We start from the raw sequence: 20,995 nt of genomic DNA, 5'->3' as shown, positions 1-20,995 counted from the left end.
AGGTGTGAGGCATAAGTGGGCCCTGTAGGGCCCCCTTTCTTTTATCTCCGCCACTATTTTCATGGAGGAAAGACCGCTATGAAATCAGTGGCGGAGATAAAAGTTGTAATAAGCTTGGCGAGAAAGCGGCAATCGCGCTAAGCATAGATGCCTCTTGACTTCCACGCCTCCCTGGCAGAGTTGGAGGTCCCAAGTTGGCACGACCACTCGGGTCATAATGTGCTAGTCGCAAGACCGCCACTGCCACGCCACCACAAGTCTGGCAGTCCACGGACCTCCAGAGTAATTGGGCCCTAAGAGTAAATGTATCTCATGTGGGTAACCCGAAGACCTGACATAGCTTGACCTTCGTGGATCAGCACCCCTTTTCTAAACAACAGGGAGCGACAAACTTGATGTCAGCAGCTCATGTGATTGACTCACAAAATAGAGGGGGTAGGGGACAATCTATGATCATTTACCAAAGGGAGTTGGGGTGAGGGGGTCTTGGGGCGTTCTTTTCATAGCTCGGCCCCAAGGCCGAAGGAGCAGTGTCATATGAGGGCCAGCTTGAAACATGTTGAATTCCCCGGTGTATGAAAAAAGGACTTGTGAGCAGGGACAGAGAAACAATCATTTCTATTGATGGAACAGAGCTAACATCACATTTATAAAACAGTCCCATGCACTTCTTATGTTGCGGCCAACTGAACTTTGACGGTTGAAACTTACTGTCCCCAGCATCAGAGCTAGAACTGGCTCGGGTGATACTGTGCTATAAAAATACACATAACATACCATGACATTGGACTATATTTTAAGGGAGGAAGCAAACCTGAGTGTCCGCATGCATAATGTCGTTGCCATACAAGCCTGGACTTGTGTTGGTGTCACAAGTAGCTTCACGTCACTTGGCAGCCATGCTAAAATATTGGGTTCAAATCTATAAAAGCCTGGCAAAGACATGTGGGAACAAAAGTACAGAGAAAGCAAAGGTAAAGCTGGAGACCATGTAGAGTCAAGGAAATGGGTGCAGTGGAATGAAGAAGCCATGACATTTATCTGTCATTAGAGTCGGTTTCTATATGTGAGAACTTGTCAACAGAGCAGGTCAACGTAGCTAGCGATAGGGTTCATTGATGTACCCTAGCTATTTGGAGAGGATCATTTGATTGCAGAACAAAACTGCACATGCATATTTGCAGGACTGGACCAAGTTAGATTCAATATTCTAAATAGAAAGTGTACTGGCATGACCAACCAATCACCTAGCAAATGCTACAGAGACACAGAATAACATCAAAAATTACTGGAAGAAACTGAGTAGGGTCCGGGCAGTGTGACTGAGTACAGAAGTTCAGTGTCGGAGACCGTGGGGTTTGTGTGCCAAGAAATGCAGCTACTTTTCCATTCAAAACGAAGGCACCAGCTCTTCACTGCCATCATTTCCAATGCAAAAACATAGGAAAAATAAGGCGTGAGGCTGGTTCTAGGCGAATGGAGAGGGAAAAGTAGGAGGGCCACAATATGGAGACAGGCCGCAGAAGCCAGTCTGATTTAGTTACTGGGTCCCGGTGTACCCCTGGACTGAGCCGCCCGCTTCCTTTTCGCCTGTGTGAATCTGCCGCTCTCAGGGAAGGGTAGCAAGGAACAAATAAGGCCTGGAAAAGTCAAAGGTCTGGCCTTCTCTCAGCAACCTTGGTTTAGCCTCTTTATTTATTTATTATTTTTATGTTAAATTGCTTTATTTTAAAAGGCATTAGCTTGGCCAGCTTTTATGAGAGGTTGTCCAGAGGCACCACTTGAAAGCCATGATGTGTGGAAGAGGTGTCCAACCTCGATATGCCCAAAGGGGTGGATAGAAAAGGACAGAGATTATTAAACTGTTTCTTTTTTTGTCTTCATGTACATAATAATAATAATAAATAAAATAATAATGATATCACTTATAAAGTGCCTGGTTACACCAACTGGTGTGTCCCCCACGCTGAAACTGCTCTTCAGACAAAACAAAAAAGGTAAACAGGCGAGAAAGGGGTCAGTGAGGATCCGGATTCGCGAAGAAAGAGGTGGCAGGGCTTACACGCGGTGGTCGCCGCGCCTTATGGGGGCCATGCAGTGTGCCTTATCCCCTGTGAGTTGTATCATAGAGGCTATGAGATTGCAGCCATGAGCTAACCATCAACAAACTGGGGATATATAAACTGGGGAGGATGCACTATGTCGCGGATAATGGGCAATAGTAATCTTGCGCCTGAGAGCTGGACCATCGTATGCTATGATATCGGGATCTTCGCAGGTGCAGGGGGGGGGGAGTTGGGGACCTAAGGGAAGTGGGGGCGCTGCTCACTGCCCATATGGAGGCATGATGATGGATCAGGCGATGTCTACAGCTATGACCCGCCGGGTGCCTGGACTTCTCGTGTGTCTCCCTGGGTGGGCTCCTGGACCGTGGAGGTCCCTGGGGGATCAATCATTCGTGGGCCCGCCACTGCCGTTGTTTCCTGCACGAAGGAGTGCATTAACATGGCCCAGGGCAGGGAAATCGGGCGTTTGCGGATCCCTTGGGCCTCCTCCGTTCTGAGTAGTGTTTCCTCCGCCTTACCCCACTTTTTGACTGCGCCTACCCATGCCGCTAGGGGGGGTCCCTCCGGTGTCTTACAGTGCATGGTGATGCACCGTTTGGCTAGGAGAAGCACCAGGGAGGCATAGCGCCTTTCCACCTTCTTATGCTTGTGCCGCCTATGTATACCCAGGGCGCTCGCCTCCCATGTGTATAAGTCCTGTAACCCCGTGACCGTGCGAAGGGCGGTGTGGATCGTGTGCCAGTAGCTGTGAAGTGTCGGACATTCCCAAAACATGTGTATGAACAAGGCGGCGGGCTCCAGGCACCTGGGGCAAGTAAACGAACTGTCTGGGAAGTATTTCTGTAGTTTTTCGGGCGTGAGGTACGCCCTGTGCAGGATGCAGTTGTATATTCTTAAAGCGGTTATTGCGGGAAACTTTTTTTGTATGCTCAAGGGCCCTGGTCCATTCTCTGTCGTGTAGCGGTCTGTGGAAGTCAGTTTCCCAGTGTTCTCTGAGGGTTGCAAGTGTGGGTTGCCGCAAGGTCCACATAGCTTTGTAGATCCAAGTGACTAGATGGCGTACTGGCCCCATCTGCAAGATCGCATGGATGACCGGGTGTGTGGGGGGTTCCGTGTCAATCGCACGCTACTGCCTGCGGCAGTCCATGAGGAGTTGCCTATGCCGTAGGAACTGTCCCCTGGGAAGTTCGAAGTCGTCAACCAATGCATCGAAGGCCTGCAAGTTTCCCTCAGAGAACAACGTCCCCGCCTCCGTCACGGCATGATCCGTCCACATCTGCAGCATTCGCTCCGTATAATGCGTCCGACCCCTGGGGAATCCCACCAACGGCAGAAGCGGAGAATACAGGGGAGCGTCCCGGCTAAGACGATGAACGCGCGCCAGACAGGCGCGCGCAGTCATTACCTGGAGGGGCCCAGACGGCAGCGGCGCTGCACCTGGCAACAACATGCGGTGGATAATGGGGGTTTGAATGCGCCCTGTCACAGTGATCAGCTCCCCCTGTGCCCGACCCGCCGTCCAGCGTGACACCCACTGTAGTTGGGCGGCCAGGAAATACGCTTCAAAGGATGGGGCCGCAAGCCCATCCTGGTCGAGTCGCAATTGCAGTTTTGCCAGGGCGATACGCCGACGACCATTACCCCAGATGAGGGTCCCTAGCAGGCTGTCTAGCTCGCGGAATAGGGATCGTGGGGGAACCACCGGAAGATTGGAGAAGAGATATAACAGGCGCGGGACTGGGATCATTTTTGCAATCGCTATCTTCCCCGTGACAGCCAGTTGGAGACCTTTCCAGAAGTGGATCGAGGATCGAATGCCACCCATCAGTTTGCGGTAATTCCCCTCGTAGATATCTTGCGGCGTCTGATATAGTCTAACGCCTAGGTAGCGAACCGCTTGGGGGCTCCACGAGATGTCAACATCCCCTATTCGTATTGGACAGTGGGGTATGACCTGTGTTAGGGGATTATAGTTGCACCTAGATATAGGACATTTCCATAGTCCAATTGAATTGTCACAAGGGCATGGACCAAGGTTTTCCTAGCAGAAGGAGGCAGAATGTCCAAGGTTTTTCTCATCATTTTCAGGCTTCCCAAACACTTGCCTGCAACTTTCCTAGTATGAGTCTCGAAGGAGAGAGTAGAATCCAGCCAGACTCCTAAGTTTTTGACCTCTGTTTTAGGGTTGGGGACAGGGCCTAAAATTGTTGGCCACCAGGCTGAAGACCAGATGGATGGAGACTTCCATACTACCAGGGTCTCTTAGGCAGTCCGCAAACTTGTTTGCTGCCTTCACTGAGTTGGGGGACAAGGTGACCACTAGCTGCATGTCGTCCGCGTATGATACGATGGTGACCCCATGTTTCTCCACAATCTCCGCTAAGGGGGAGACGTAAAGATTGAAAAGAGTGGGGCTCATAATTGAGCCTTGGGGCACCCCCTGAAATAAAGCAATGTTTTTGGAGGTGTGTGGAGGTTGTTTACCTTTAAAGCTGCGGTCCAGCAGGTAGGAGTTCATCCACTTAAAGGCAGCTCCGTCCAGTCCACCTAGTGTGAGACAGTGTAGGAGTAATGTATGGGAAACCGTGTCGAAAGCTGCACTAAGGTCCAATAGGACCAGTACAGTCATCAGGCCTTCATTCACCCGCATGCGTACTGTCTCTGTAGCAAAGAGTAAAGCAGACTCTATCGAGTAAGCTGCTCTAAAACCTGATTGGGAGGGGTGGAATAGATTGTGTTGGTTGATGTGTGCCACCAGTTGCGTGTTTACCACCTTTTCTGCTATTTTCGAGAAATAAGGGAGCAATGAGACAGGCCTCAGGTTCTCCAGTAGGTTCATATCTGCTGTAGGTTTTTTTTCAGGGGGAGAACAACTGATTGCTTCCACGTGTCCGGGACCCTCCCTCCTTGAAAGGAGGTTTCTAACAGCTGCTGCACAAAGGGTAGTACAGTATCTATCCCTACGCTGATGACTTTTGGCGAGGTTGGATCTGATGGGGAGCCCGATTTAATACTTAAAGCTACCTTTTTCAGATCTTCTAGGGAGGTTTTACTCACTACCATTCCCCTCCCAATGGTAACACTAACTATCTGATAACCACACAACTATCTAACTACACATCCACATTAACTAGTGGACTGGTAACTGACCAACCACACTTCCATGACAGTTACCCGAAAACCAGCTGCCCAACCACATACCCACACTAGCTACCTGACTAACAAACAACACACCCATACCAACTAACTGACTTCCAACGTCCAACAACAGCCTCACAATGCCTGAATACCAACTGTCCAACTACACAACCACACCAACTACCTTTCTACCAATTGCCCAACCATCAACTATGCTACAAATTATTCAACAACACATGCACGCTAACCACCCATCTACCAACAGTTACTCATACACTAGAAACTTGAATACTAATTTCACCCTTAAGTCAACTGTCTGACTACTAATGAACTAAGCATCAATGCTAACTATCCAGCAATGTATGCACAGCAACTATGAAACTTCCAGCTGCCAGACTACACACCCATGCCAACTATCCAGCAACTACTACTCATCCACGCCAATCATGTGCCTACTAGCAGCCACACTAACTACCTGATTACCAACTACCAAAGAACACACCCGCGCCAACTAATTGTCAAATACCCCACCAATAACCTCACTACTAACTGTGCAATTAACCTCTCATGGCAGGGCCTCTTGACAGCATTATAGACCCCCGGGCAAAGCAGTGCACTGGGCACTGCCTACACAACCACTCACAGCAATCAAGATGTTTAATGGAAATTAGTGTTAAATTCTGCTCTGCACGGGGCTCCTATGCTCGTGGGCAACTGCCCAGTGTGCCCATGCGTTAAGACTGCACTGCCCCCATGGCAACTGCCCGACTCACACCTACTTGAGTACTCATTCACGCCCGGTATGAGCCCGCAGATCTTGGGCATTACAGCAGAATAACGTATAGGCACTCTTGGGAAATGTAGGGTAGGTTGCCTTTGAGCTTCGATTTCTAAATGCCAGTTCACCGTTTCAAAAAAAGTGTTAACGCTACTGTCGCGTTTCTGTATCATTGAAACACGTATTGTATATCTCACATCAGCAGCATCAGGTGGTGAAACGTTTTTATACATAAAGACCGCACTCTGGCTAACCACTGGGACATAGTGGTCTGGAAAATGAAAGTTCAATAAATGAATTTGTAAATTGGTTGAGAATAGATGAAACATAGGTTTGCTGTCAAATAAGGGCAATTTTTAGTGATACGATTTCACCCCTGTTCCTTCAGTCGAGGTTTACCTTCGTTCACAGCCCATTCTTGATGCTCTATAAAATCTGGAGGGTTGGCATGAGGGCAGGGCCGGACTGGGAACCCAAAGCAGCCCTGGCCATGGCCTCGGCCCAGCCCCTGGGGAAGCACTGCCTGACCCTACAAAGATGGAAACGCTTGCTTGTTGTTTTTTTTTGTTACTGGGGTCCGATATTGCAGCACCGCTCAAAAACCAGCCCCCAGTAACAAAACCATCTCCCGCCACTTGGAAACCAGCCCCCACCCTTCCAGCCTCCCGGGGAAACGCCAGATGCCTGGTACGCCAGTCTGGCCCTGCATTAGGGGCAGGAGGATCTGTTGACACTGGCATGAGGGTAATGGGACTCTATTACATATGATGTCTGTACATTCCCGGTGGGTTGAGTGGATCAATCGTGTTCAGAGGTGGAATAACCTTTCCTTTCAAGTATTATCGAGAAGTCTATCCTGCTTAGATCGCTTATAGAACAGACTGAATCTATACATGTAGACAGTGAAACCTCCAAGATTGTATAGTGACTCATATTATGTAAAAGGGGTTATTCACTAACATTTTGCATGTGGTACAAAGCGATGCAAAGCGTTGTGCTGATTTACTTAGCATTATAAAAGCGTGTCGGTGCAATGCAACATTGTGTTGCGCTAACAAGGGTCCATGCAACCTTTAGTAAATACCATCCTTAGATTCCTGTATTCAGTTTGTGGGTCTTGCCAATGCTCTGTAGGCTGCATATGTGTATTATTGGCGGTAGAACACCCTCCCCCTTCCCTTCTCCCACAAGAAGATGTTTGATCAGGGTATTGTCTCTTCTTCAGTTCTTCTCTATAATCGTTATCTTTCTACTTGCGAATAGATTTGCACACAAAAAATAATATAGGTATTCAGGAGCTTGTGCGCTCTCCTTAATACATCCTACATTTTTGAAGGTTGCTGATATCCTCATACAAATTACATTTACAAAGAGAGGGCCTGATTTCTCCGACAATTTGGACATCTGCACCTACTGGTTTACTTCCTTGTTTGGATACAGATTTACAATATTTAGGAATTCACAAGGGTTTCCCTAGAACAGTCTTGAGATCCCAGGAGCGCCCCTCGGATACCTTTATGAATTACTCCCAAAGACCATGCAAAAGAGCTTCTGCATGAGTAACTGTGCATAACATACACATGTGCATGGACACTTGCCTTCACATGTGCACAATTGCACTTTTTTCTCCACAGTAAAATATGTTCCCTATAGAGGAAGCCCTTCCCCTAGAGCCCTAAACATTTGGGTTTGGGAGAGTTGTTCCTTTCCCATTGTTATCATGGAAAATAAACGTACTACCTATGACAAGAGTAAACCTCTGCATGTTTCCTGGATGAGGATGCCTCTTGAAGTTTGTGAATACTCACAGGTGTGAGGCTTCTCGAATAACTTTCCAGGGCAGAGGTTCCTAACCTATTCTCTGGGGACCCCTTAAGGTCCACGACACCTACTCAGGGGGTCTGTGACCGCTTAGAAAATAAATAATAATATTTCATTAAAGTTTATGTAAATAAAGAAGTAACATTTTTAATTTAAACCTTAAAATGTTAAGTAAATATGAAGGAATTTACAATTGAAAGCGGAAAATTAAGTTGATGTCCTCAAATTAATCCGTGGGATGGGTGAAAATGCATCAAACGGAATACTGTATGGACAGTGAGGGACTTTTGTTGAATTTAGGAAAACCTCAACCTTCTGATTAACATGAACATTTTGATTTTTTAAATATTTGTTTGTGAACTGAATATCTTTTGTGTAATTGTGTTTTTGTAATCAATGCTTTCTTTAGTAAACCTATATATGAGGGTAAAATCAGCATTTGTCAATAGCAAACACAGATTTGCATGAGTAAATTAACTGTGTATGAAAGTGGCTTTGGGAATAAAGTCGAAGGAACCTAAATGAACTATTTATCAGGTTAATTTGTTAACCTGAAAATCTGCCTTGGATCTGGCCCTCGTGACCCTATACAGGACACTCCTGGTTAAGAAGCTATTGATTTTTATTATAGATTCTACATTTCATGGAAGACTTTAGGTGGTGAGTCTGCGCCCCTCCCCCCCAACCCCCGTTCCCCAAGATCCTACCTGGTTTCCCTAAGTCTTTTCACAAAATGTCAATGCACACTGAGTGCTCAGAACTTAGTATCTAGCCTTTGTTTACTGCTCAACGTCTGAGACCGTCAATGTCTATACTCACAGGTGATCACGCAGACAGAGTCCCATCGCCAGCGCATAATGCAAGAAGCCTCCCGGAACCTGCGCATCTGGACCATTAAGGTGATGAAGATGAAGGCCGTCTACCACGTCCTCAACTCCTGCAACATCGACGTCACGCAGCAATGCGTCATCGCCGAGATCTGGCGCCCAGCAGCGGACAGTGAGCGCATCAAGAAAGCGCTGCACCGAGGCATGGTAAGGAACAAGTCAGCTCTTGAAGCTCAGTTTTGTGGAGCTTTGTCACAAGTGTGATGCATTGAGCCCTTTCACAACTAGACCTCATTTGTTGTGGAACACAGGAGACTACCGCAGATATTTCGTGTTCTTATTAAAAAATTACAGTAAACCAGGCAACGCACAGTGTAAACCAGAGGCCCCAAAACCCACATTGGTGGAAACTCCATGTCACCAATTACAAATGGTTTCTGCTAGTTCTGGTTGATGAATGGGAATCAATGAACTTCTAATGAACTACTTTGTAGAAAATGTGATATTATTCCAGCTGCATATTAACATTGGTTAGTGATATCTAATGCAGATTTGTTAGCTAAACTGATTATGCTTTGTCTTGCTGCTGTTATTCTAGCAACCAGGTACAATTGAAAGCAAACTACCTTCCCAATTAACAATGCAAAAGTGAAAATCCCTAATTAATCAGATAGTCCTCAAGTTGTATGGCATACGTCTTAGCCTATCGCTGCAGCTTGGTGATGGCTCTGGTCTCACAATGTTAGGCATTATATTCGGGTTTTTACTTCAAAAATAAAATTGTTTAATCTTTCAGAGCATATGTGAACCACTATGTATAAAATATCATAGTTTTGGTAAAGGTTGTATAGCTCGGTTGCCCTTGATATGGTTGCCAGCTTTCTGTTTTTTACCGGCATGAGCAGTATTTTCAGGTTCCAGCTCGTGCAAAAATAATAAAAATCACCTAAAGTTTCTTTTTTTTACCCCTATCAGTACATACATGGCCTGGAGGAGGGAAATGGAGAAATGGGCGAGATGTGAGGGTGGAGTGCTCCTGAGGGAGGCCCAGTGAGGGAGAGGCACCTTAGACATGGCCTGTGCATGGGAAACCCGGGCGGACAGCTTTATAGGGCCAGACCCCAAAACCCCAATATGTCAAACAAAAACAGTAATTAACCCAAAAACACTATCCCACATAATTGGGTTATTAGGAGCCGCTCCCACTCCTGGGTCACGTGCTGCACTACTGATAGCTGAAGCTGTGAGTAGCGGGCCGTCCTCGCTGACTTTTTCACACCTTCTCCACCATGCATGGCCATTACTCCAATCTGTGAAAAAGTGTTTCTGTCGCCTTCAGAAAAGAATTCGCTTGCTTGTGTCGTCCCCACTTTGCAGCAATGGTATCCTCAGCTATAATGCTTCTTTTAGAAAGCAAGACAGTCGTGATTGCGCAGCTGGGTTCCCGTCACAGCCCAGACCCCAGTGCTTCTTTACCTACTCCAATAATGATTGCTACTGCCTTGTGAAGGGGGCAGTCTCCTCTGCTCTTTGTTAAAAACATGGGCCCCTTTCTTGTCCCATTCCCCAGGGGTACACTGGGCGATAATTAGGGTTCAGTTGGCCCCTCAAGCCACTTGGCCTCTGAGTCACTGCATCTGCAGCACCAAAGACACCAATAACCCTACAAAACAGGCTTCCTCCTATGACCGCTCCACGGGGCCATCACTCCTAGACCTGATGCCTAATGTAGACTGTCTTGCCCTTTGCACAATTAAAAAGGGGGGAAAAGTCCCACATTTTGCTCCCCCCTCAGTGCTTAGGCCCTATGCAACAATGGTGACGGGAGCCCAAATACTAGCAAGAAAACTGGGCCTGCAATCTACTTTTTCGCTAGTGAAACAGCCATAATTGGGGTGCAGTTGCCGCATCTTACCCGGTGTCACAGTGCCACCACTGCACCTGCTGCACTAACAGTAGTGCTGGCCCTTTCTGGAAAAGAAAAAAAAGAGTCCCATATGTTGTCCTCTTCCTGAGAGCATCTCTCTGAGAAAGCTGTCTCTGTCCGTTTGTAGATGGAAGATGTAGCCCCCAGATAGCACTCCTTGCTGTGGGCCATGTCTTTGGCACTGTCCATGGAACTCACTCCTTTCCTCTTTCTCCTGGGCCCTTACTCTGAGGCAATAGGGCCCAGCACCTATTGAGACCCTGCTGTCCTCCCTGCCACCCAGCACCTCACCTGAAAGAAGACCTGCATGTCAAAGTGGGCGAGATCTATATGGACCGATGTGCCCACGCTCTTTTAATCAGGGGATTGGGGATCTCGTGTGCTGTGAAGCTGAGGGCAGGACAGAGAGCTAAAGAACAAGCAGGCCTCACCAAGGTGTCTGCTACCGGAAAGAAATGTAACTGTGTGTGATTAAATAATCACAAAATGCAAAGGCTGCTTAGGAGCCAATTGATCAATCAATCAATCAATCAATCAAGGGTTTATATAGCCCGGCTACTCACCCATAAGGGTCTCAAGGCGCCAATATAATCTTTAATTGATGAAGTCACTTGAAGTTTCATGATGACAAAGACTTTTTGAAAGGTGACATAAGGGTGTTTAGTTCTGGAAGTGTCCTTTAAGTGGACACTTATAGAGAAGCTTGCACTGGGTACCGTCTATTTACCTTTTACTAAACATATACTTTGAAATCACTTGTTTTATATTACACACTAAATTATTCTGCAGCAGCCTATCTTATACTGTGTGTAATACAGGGTTAAAATATTGACTTATACATACTACTTACTCACAGTGCTTTCTGTTTCAAGCTGGGACCTTGCAGCACTAAAAATACACTCGCCCCTGCCCCCGACTCCATCATCCGGGACTCCATTCTGAGACTCTCTGGCCTCACACAGGCAGAAGCAGTAATTGCATTCACCAATTCAGTTTTCAGAAGGCAAAATAGTGCATTTTCCACGGATTAGTGTAACTTGCACTTCATTGAAGATCTGTGCGCAGTTTTTTCCACAGGTACCTGAAGTTGAAAAAAAGAACAACATAGTTCCCGAATATTTTGTTTTTGTAGGTGTGTCTTTGAACCTCCCACCACCGAGCTTGGGCTTTTAGCTCTCTTTTTTTTCCTTTTATTTTTACATTTTTTATTTCAGCTTGATAAAATCATAGAGAAGAAAAGCAGTCCGAATAGCAAGTAATTAATCATGGCAATCAATACAAAACATGAATACAAGAGAATCAAAAATAGAGTAAGCAAGAACACAAGGTCGGGTAAATCAGACACAGCGGAGGATACCATGAGAAGGGGAGAAAACCGGGCTGATAGCTCTCATACATCGTTTTTCAAGCAGTTCATCTGCTGCTAATACGTGAAGACAGTCTGGAAAAGTGCACAAGAAACAAAGTCGCATTCAAAAGCCATTTCCATTTACAAGTGCTTACTGAGGCATCTTTGCCCCCCCTGGGAATAGAGTGATGGGCCTGCAGGGGGCGCGCCTCACCGTTTGAAGACCTTCGGCTTAGACTAACGCATTCTGGGAATTCTGGGACCTCTCCCCATCAGCGCGGTGTTCCAGGATGCCCCCACAAGCAGAGCTCAGCTGACGCGGTTGAGTGACATGAGCCAGGGATGCTTGATTTTCAGGGCGCCCCGCCTGTCGCCGGCTCAAGGCTGCATCCGTCTGCATGTTCAGCAGGTGCAGTTTACCGCTTGGGAGGTGACGGAGCATCAGCGCCCGCTCATCTGGCAGATAAATCACTACAGACCCCCTCCTGACTCCGCCCCCGATATCGCGATTACACCCCCAAATATTGCTAAATGGGAACTTTTGCCCACAAAATTGAAGCAAAAAAAAGAATCCGTGTCAACCGTCTCTATACTGACTGCGCTGCTGCTGAGGAGGGTGAGCAACGGCTAGCAGGCAGCACAGGTGGATTGCTTGCTGCTCAACTGACTGATGCTGTCAATGCAGTGCCCGATTAAACCCTGTGGGGGCCCCTAGGCAGTCCAAATTTCGAGCTCCCCCTTGGAAATTATCTCCTAATGCGTTTTTATTTTTACCAACCTACTATTTTAATAAACCAATTTTATTACACAAAACGAAACATTTACAATTATTATGTTATTATACAAAAATTATTGGAAACAATTCAATAAAGCTTAATTGTAATTTTCTTTCAAAATCAAATCAATATTAATTTGATTTGTTGTCGCGGGGCCCTTAAAAGGAATGGGTCCCATAGACCGGTGCCTGCTTTGCCTATCTGGTAATCCGGAACTCTGTCAATCGGAGATTACGTTTTTGTGGAGAAAGTCAGGCATGCGTGCCTCCTCACAGCGGTAGCCTTGCTCACAGTGCAGAGGCCACAGACCAGCCCCCAGTGGAAGGGGAGCAGGTCACGGACTCAAGTGAGGTGATCCAGGCCGCCCCCCACTTCCAATCAACCAAGGACCACGACCGGCTGGTTTTCCATCCGCCAACGTGTCTTACTGGCAGGGGTGGCTGGCATGGCTCACAGGAGTGGGGGTAGAGGGGCGCGGGGAAGGGGTTTGGGGGATCGCGGGCAGCATTTAAAAAAATGTATATAAAAAAAACTTACCTTACCGCCACCGGTTCCCGCGTCTTCTCTCCTGCTCGCCTGTGTTCAACTAGAGGTCGGAACAGGAAGCAGGCAGCCAGGCTCCCACCCCTAAGCCACTCTCAACTCTCCAATGCAGCATTGTGTTTGGTCTGAGCGCCGTGACACGGTGCTCATCCAGGGGCTGTAGGGGTGGGCATGTTCTCCATGCAGGCTGTAATGTAGTCTGCATGGAGAACAGGGAAGTGCGCATGACTGATTTGGGCAGCCCGAGAGGGATGACCAAACAGTCATTGCGCACAAGAGTGTCTACCACTCCCCCCACAGTTCCACCCGCCCCCACACGCACTGCCACAGCAAGAGGAAAAATAAAATGATATTAACATTCCGTTATTATCATTTTATTTTTTCCTTTCTTTGCTGCTCCTGGCAGTGGGGCGACTGGGGCCACTGCTAACAGGCCTCCTGTCAGCTTCAAGAATTCCGGACATCCTGGTTTGTTACTGGCATCTTCCATCATTTTGACATGCTGCTTTCGTCAAAGATATTTATAGTGGAGGTTGGTTCTGAGTGTTAAAGCGTCCTTAAATAGCAATCTTTTACTTACGTACTTAAAGAAAAACCTCTGCAATACCCTTGCTATTAAAAAATACTCTGGCTTTAATCACAGACACTCGTGAACCAAGGTTAGCATGATAAGAAATCAATACAAATTTGACAGCACTGAGAGTAATAAACGAACAAATCTAGCAATGCGGGTTTCTATGTGTTCTCTCAGGCAATTGTGCTCAACAGTCGAGAAAGCTGTGATTCGTCATTTATTAGTGTCAAATGTTTCCTTGGTTGACTCGTATATTATTTAGTGCCATATACGTCTTTAAGATTTGCAATAAACTGTCGCTCAAGGTGTTACGTATAGGATATAGAAATAACAAACACGCACATTAAAAACATGGAATTGTCTTAAGAAATTGAACATTTGGAAGATTTATATATTCATCACTTGGCGGCAGTGTTGCACCACTGAATTTATTTTATTTAGTGTACTTTGAAGTGAAAAATGGTCCTGCATTATTGAACAAAACGTGTGTTATATTAATAGTCTTTTTTGACGAGCAGTCATGATCTTACTGTTTTTCGATCCATGAAGTGTAGAATGACAGTTTACGACTGCGCTAAATTTACAAGATATATAACGCTACCCTTGATTGTAGCGTCCAAAACATGTCACAGTAGAGCCCCTCCCACAGATGGCTGCATGCTGCAGTTCGGGCAATGAGCACATCCTCAGGCCAAAATGGGGTAAAAGGCTGCTTTATTGGACAGGTAAGCATTTACATTTTAATACATATATGCAATTCAGGCCTCACTAATACATATTCCAATCTATCACCCCCCCGCCCGTAAACAATTCCTCACAACAAACTTCCCCAACATTGTTCTGACTAATCCTCCTCCCCAACCCCTATCTACATCTCCAGCCTACCTCTTGCCTCGTTCCTCTCTCCCCTGTTTCCCTCTGTCCGAAGCTATTCATAATGCCCCCAACCCTTCCTGCCTGTCTTGATCTCCTCCAATTCTGCCACCAGGAAAAACCCTGACCCAGGAGTTTTTCCTGTCCTCCCCCTCCTGCACTTGAAAACCAAAAAGTTTTGTTTTGAAGTGTTTTTGTTGTCAAAACAACACCCTGTCGCTGAACAGGTGACATACTTTATTACTTTAAGATGGATAAATCGATTGCAAATTTTTTGACTAATAAGGCGAGTATTAAAAACCACACACTGTCGCTGAACAGGAAATAACAAACTTTTCATGGTTCAGTGAGGGGGGTGGAGGGAGGGATGAGAGGATGGAAAGGGAGAGGAGGGAGATAAGAGACGTTGACTACGAATATAAATAAATAAAGCTGTCGCCAAACAGCTTAACCTTAACACCAGGCTTTTAAGTGCAAGATTTTTGTAATCATTTCTGTTATATTCAGAATATTAATCTCGTTGCCCATAAAGGAAGATGCACTCCATCATGACGAAAGCATTGATAGTCCTCTTTTGTAATATCACTATGGGCTAATCAATAAATTCCCTTAATTGTACAAAAGCTGTGTAATTCCCTGTTCACTTGTCTCTTTGCTTGTTCTACTGCAGTGAATCTCTCTGCCCCCCTCCAGACTCTGCGTGGCATCAACGCTGTCAAGATGATTTTTGAGTTGACCCATATTTTTGCTAACAATTGCACATCAGTCTTTAGTTCTATGAGCAACCCCAGACCCGAAAGCTGCACCAAAATCATTTTTCCCCAGATGAGTCAAAATAACTTCAGGTTTTTTCTTAAAAGACCTTTCACTCATCAAAGGCATTAACTGTCCCCACTTCATGCCACTTTTCCCCAACCAAACAACAAAAACTTCATCTGAACGAAAACCCAATTTATTTTCAAAAGTGTCTTTTTTCGCTTGCTTTGCAGCCCACTTAATGAATGAATGTCCACCTATCCATGCGTGCTTTTGCAACAATGAGAAACCCGCCGCCAAATCTGAAAAGAAATAACAATATGCTTGGTCATGTACTGCAGCATCTAAATCTCTAATGTATCTTAGGCAAAAGTCTGACGACCAACGCCCCAATTTCTTCACATCGCTGAGTGAAAACCCCCACCTGGCGGCTTCTGAAGCCGCACCAATTCTAAATGAATGGGAACCAAAGTCGAACGGGTTTACACCTAAATTCTTAAGAGTCTTTCTCAGAATTGACAGCAATTGAGAAGCATTGAGAGGGGAGCCATCTTGATGCTTAAATACAAATTGAAAAGCAGCACCTCCCACCTCTAGAAATTCTAACCAAGCTTTTAGGGGGCATAATGGTCCTTTTATTCTATGTAAAAGTATTTTGGAACCCTTACCAACTTGATCCGTTCTGGAACTTTCAAGAAAAATACCCCAAGAATTTTTTACAAGAGAAACATTTTTAACTTTGAGGTCATGATTTTTTGCTTTTCCTAACAATCCAGATATTCTGAAAGCACCAAAAAAGAGCCAGATTATGCATAGCTTGAATAAACGATATTCAAAATCAGAGAAACAAATACATTGAAACCTTTTGTTATTTTATATAAACTTTTCGGAGAGATTGTCTCTCGCTTAAATTATCCTCTCTTTTTTATTTTGGCCCAACCTTGGATTATCCTCCTACCCATTTCCCCTGCTGATGGTCCGTATCCCCAAAAGAACTTCCCATAAAAGGACACACCTGCTAACTTCCCTGCTATTGTTGTTGAAGAAACATTCTTTTCTACATTGCTCATAATGAATTTAAGTACGTCATCCCTACGCCTTCATCCTTTTGATGGTATTAGCTCTAAAGAGGCACCTTAATCTACGAACTCCAAGCGCATCTGCAATGTTATTGTCAGCTCCAGGTATATGTCTTACCTTGAACATTATGGTAAACATTAAGCAGCCCAACTTGAGTCTTTGCAAAAGCTTCAATAAATGTTTGTCTTTGGCCCACTGACCATTTACCAGATCTACTACTGTTCTATTATAAACTTGAAACAACACTGTCCTGTTCACTAGATTCTTCCCCCAAACTGCCAAAGCAACTATTAAAGGGGAAAAATTCCAGAAATTCAATGCTTTTCTTTCCTGAAAGCCATTTAGCTGGCCACTGTTCCGCGCACCATTTTCTGTCCCAGAAAAGACCAAATCTGTGAGCGCCAGAAGCATCTGAAAATAGTTGCATCTGCCAGACAAAATCCTCATCTAAAGACATATTGTGACGCCGTTAAATGCTCTCAAGTACAATAGCCACACTTCGAAGTCTGCTCTCATGCTAGCAGTTATCCTGATCCTGTGATGGGGCAGCTTCACGCCTGACATGGAAACCAAGCCATCTACAAAATGATCTGCCTGCCCTCACTACTCGGCAAGTGAAATTTAGATGACCTAATAAGCATTGAACCTCTGACAGCTTCAACTTATATGACTGTCTTGCATACTCTAACATACTTGTCATCTCCAGTATTTCCTTGTTCGGAAGACTAGCTTCCATTTTATCGTATCTATCACAATGCCCAGATATGTTAAACAACATTTAGGACTTTCAGTTTTTTCTTCTGCTTGTGGCACCCCCAACTCTTTCGCCACTAATTTGAAATCTCTTAATGCTATTTCAAACTGCTGGGAGCCTGCGGCTCCCATAAATAAAGAGTCATCTAGATAATGTGTCACAACCGTGTGTCCAGTTCAGAATGAAAAGCACCATTGCAAAGAGGTGCTAAAAGTTCTAAATAATTTGCAAGAGATTGCACAACCCATGGGAAGCGCTTTATCCAAGAAAATCTTTCCTCCAAAATTGGTACCTAGCAAAGAGAAGTCTGGTGGGTGCACTGGTAATAGCCGAAATGCGTATTTGATGTCGCATTAGTAAGCTCAGTATTGGTTCCCATTTCCTTATAATGCCCAAAGCTGTAACAGCTGAAGCAAATTTTACCATGGAAACCTCTTTGGCGATAAAATCGATGACAAAGGGACCTTGAGGCCAAGATAAATGTTGTATCATTCTAAATTCCCCTTCGGTTTTCTTGGGAATTACGCCTAAGGGAGAAACAATGAGGTCTTGTAAAGGCCAAGAATCAAAAGGACCTGCAATCCTCCCTTTTTTTACTTCCACCAATAGATACTTTCTCACAAGTTGAGGGAATTTGTTTACAGATTTTAAATTTCTAGCGAATCTGCGGCATCTAGGCCCTTGATAACCCAGCCTAAACCCTTCTCTGAACCCCCATTCCAAAATTGTTGCTTGATTTGTCTCAGGGTAAAATTTCAACCAGTGGCACAAAGCGACCACATTAATTGGTGTAAAAGCCCTTGTTCCCAGGGTGAAATGCATAGCCTCTCCCTCTATTCTGGTTAAAACCTCCCCAACTAGACTGATCTCCAAAGAATTGCCAAATGGCATGTTTACTTCCACACCTGGAGCACTCATGCTTATATTTGCACAGGTTTTTCTGACAGTAGCCCCTGTTAATGTTCCAGCAGGCACCGGACACAAATGTCTGAGGTTTATTCCAATTTCCCACCCCACCCGAGGTTGGTCTGCTCTAAAAAAGCAGATTAGGAACCACCAGACCACTTGCGGTGTGCATAGACGGTGGAGGTCTCTGAGAGTACACCAATTGAACCCATAGCTCGTTATCCACCTCCCCCCAAGGCTTTTCAGGAATTAAAACTAATCTAGCTCGAAACTCCTCGTCATAATGGAGCCATGCGTACCCTCCAAATTCAGATGACACTTTCTTTATTGTATCTAAATATTTCAATATCGACACTGATCTGTCAGGAAACTTTTCGCAATACACACTAGCAAAAATAATAAACACCGCTGTCCATGAAATCAGTGTTAGTTGGGACCCTTGGCCTCTTGGCCAATTCCTAAGCTTCCTACTCTAGAACCTTCTTTTGACTGTATTTCTCTATGAAGAAGTTTGAAAACATCTGCAAGTTCTCCTTTCCAAATGTTCTCTTTGGTAGCCTTATTTAAATGCGACCCTAAAAGCATTGATAACCCCATGTACGGTAAACGTTTTAAACTCAATGAACCTATTTTTACACTTACAATTTTGTCCCCCTTTTCCTGTCTTTCTTCAACATTATCCATAACAACATTATTCTCACCTTCATTAACCACCTGCTTAGCTGTAAACTTAGAAGAAAGTTCCTTTTAACTTCTATATTCGGTTCCCACATTTTTGTCAAAACATAACTTTTTATTAATAATCCCCTTCTGAACCTTACCTGTTCCAATAGACGCATCCGCCTCGTATGACTATTTTCTTCCTGCCCAGTCCTGATGCCTTGCGAATGTCTTGCCATGCAATCTTCGTTTTCTTTAGCCTGTGAAAAATAAACTCTGGAGACATTTTTAGTATTCTCCCCCTGAACCCAAGACAACTCTCGTGCTGATTTAAAATGTTTCCCATCGTCCTCAATTTCACCTTCTTCAAAAGACTCGAAATCATCTTCACCCCATACTTCACCTACCACCCCCATAACCTGCCCCCTGACTCCATCCCCACTTCCACCCGGACATTCCCCATCTCCGACCCCACCATCAAATACTTTCAAGTTTATGGCTTTAGCGTAGAACGCCGCTCTCTTTGAATCAGTATTGGAAAAAATTGTTTGAAAATTCTCCCCCTCATTGTTAGTTTTGTTGCAGGACTCAAGAGACCTGTCAAAAAACTTCGTTACTGCCCTTTATTTTGTTTGACAGCATCACTCCCCGAAGGACTGTAAAACGCCCGAAGAAGCAGCCTCAGGAACTTTTCTGCTCTTCAAACTCGATAATCTTCTTTCATTACTAATTTCTTTTGGGACCCAAATCCTGTTCCCTTCTGATTCTGACTCGCTCTCCCTGCTAACCTCAAATGCACTTTTATGTGTGAATTTCTTTACTAAAAGGTCTTTGTCCATATCTGAACCTCTCGACGCTGAACTCTTAGCTGAAGTGGAATTTGCTACTTTAGTTGGTGTAGGCGCTGTCTGCCCCATTCTGTCGCCAGCCTCGCTAGACACCATTGGGGACAAGCTCCTCTCTGTTGCTAAAGGTAGATTTAATTTAATTGCATTTTGCTGTTCCCTGCCAAAAATTTGAATATCTTTCTTAAATTTATTCACCAAGCACTTTGGCTTGGCTTCTATGCAACTCATTTACTAGCCCCAACCTGCCACTAGATGGTAACGTTGAGCTATTAATAAAATTACAGCCCTCTCTTTAAAATGTCTTGGCCCTCTTACCGAGCCTTTTTCTTGAAAGAGCAGAGCTCTGCACAGCACATACGCAAGATTATCATTTTCATTAGAAAACAATTTTTTATTCAAAGACTCGCTAGGGGAGCCCTCACTAGATTTACAAGCTGCCACAGCAGCTGACATTTCCAAGGCCCACCCACGCTTGGGATAACACACCGGGAAGGAATAAATCTTCCCTACGGGCTTCACATATCCCTCACAAAGCTTCACGAACAGAAGCTGCTGCTTCCGCCATAGCGCCGACGCGATGAACAATTAAAATAAAGGTGCCAAAATGCCTCAGGTACCAAAAATTTGACACTACCTCATGCCTCGCTCCTCAACTAATTGCGCAGTTGATAATTTGGGCTCCTGGCAGCTCGCGCTAAGCACCAGCCAATCAGGACTGCCTACCTGTCCTGGGCTGCGCCAACTGCCCGTAGCTGCCCGGGATGGACATTCGAGAATGCCACCCCCAGGAGCCCTCATTGCCCACACCTGACCCATCCCTCGCCCGCGTCAACGTTCCCAGTCAGATTGAGGAAAAGTAGGTCGCACACCGCTCGTCACACCAGCAAGTTGCCCCAAAGGACTGTGGGAAATGTAGTGGCGACGGCGGGTACGCCTATGCCACAAAATGTAAATAGAACAGTATGTGTATGCGTTAGCCATCCCTGGACACGTGTTTCGAGGTAGTTGCCTCTCGTCAGCAGGGAGCAGGTCAGTGTAAAGGGGTGCCGCGTGGACTGCCAAATGTAATTAAAAGCAGGTCAAGTACCTCTCCTGGCGCGCAGGTGCAGACTCAAGGCTCGTCAGCCCGTTAGCTTAAGGAAGCCGTTTAAATTGAGGAAAAGTAGGTCGCACACCGCTCGTCACACCAGCAAGTTGCCCCAAAGGACTGTGGGAAATGTAGTGGCGACGGCGGGTACGCCTATGCCACAAAATGTAAATAGAACAGTATGTGTATGCGTTAGCCATCCCTGGACACGTGTTTCGAGGTAGTTGCCTCTC

At 45.5% G+C, this 20,995-nt stretch overlaps 1 protein-coding gene across 1 annotated transcript in view; it reads left to right on the top strand.

The window, feature by feature from the left end:
- Positions 1-20,995, top strand: part of ATP6V0A4 (ATPase H+ transporting V0 subunit a4) — a 248,287-nt gene that overhangs the window by 76,042 nt on the left and 151,250 nt on the right. The window contains exon 10 of the mRNA XM_085652035.1: positions 8,625-8,837. Within this exon, the coding sequence (XP_085508161.1) occupies positions 8,625-8,837 (213 nt within the window). The remainder of the gene's footprint in view (positions 1-8,624; positions 8,838-20,995) is intronic.

This window comes from Triturus cristatus, chromosome 4_1 (genome assembly GCF_964204655.1).
Source record: "Triturus cristatus chromosome 4_1, aTriCri1.1, whole genome shotgun sequence".
Classification (NCBI taxonomy): domain Eukaryota; kingdom Metazoa; phylum Chordata; class Amphibia; order Caudata; family Salamandridae; genus Triturus; species Triturus cristatus.
The sequence above is the reverse complement of the archived record's forward strand: the minus strand, read 5'-3'. Positions and strand labels throughout refer to the sequence as shown.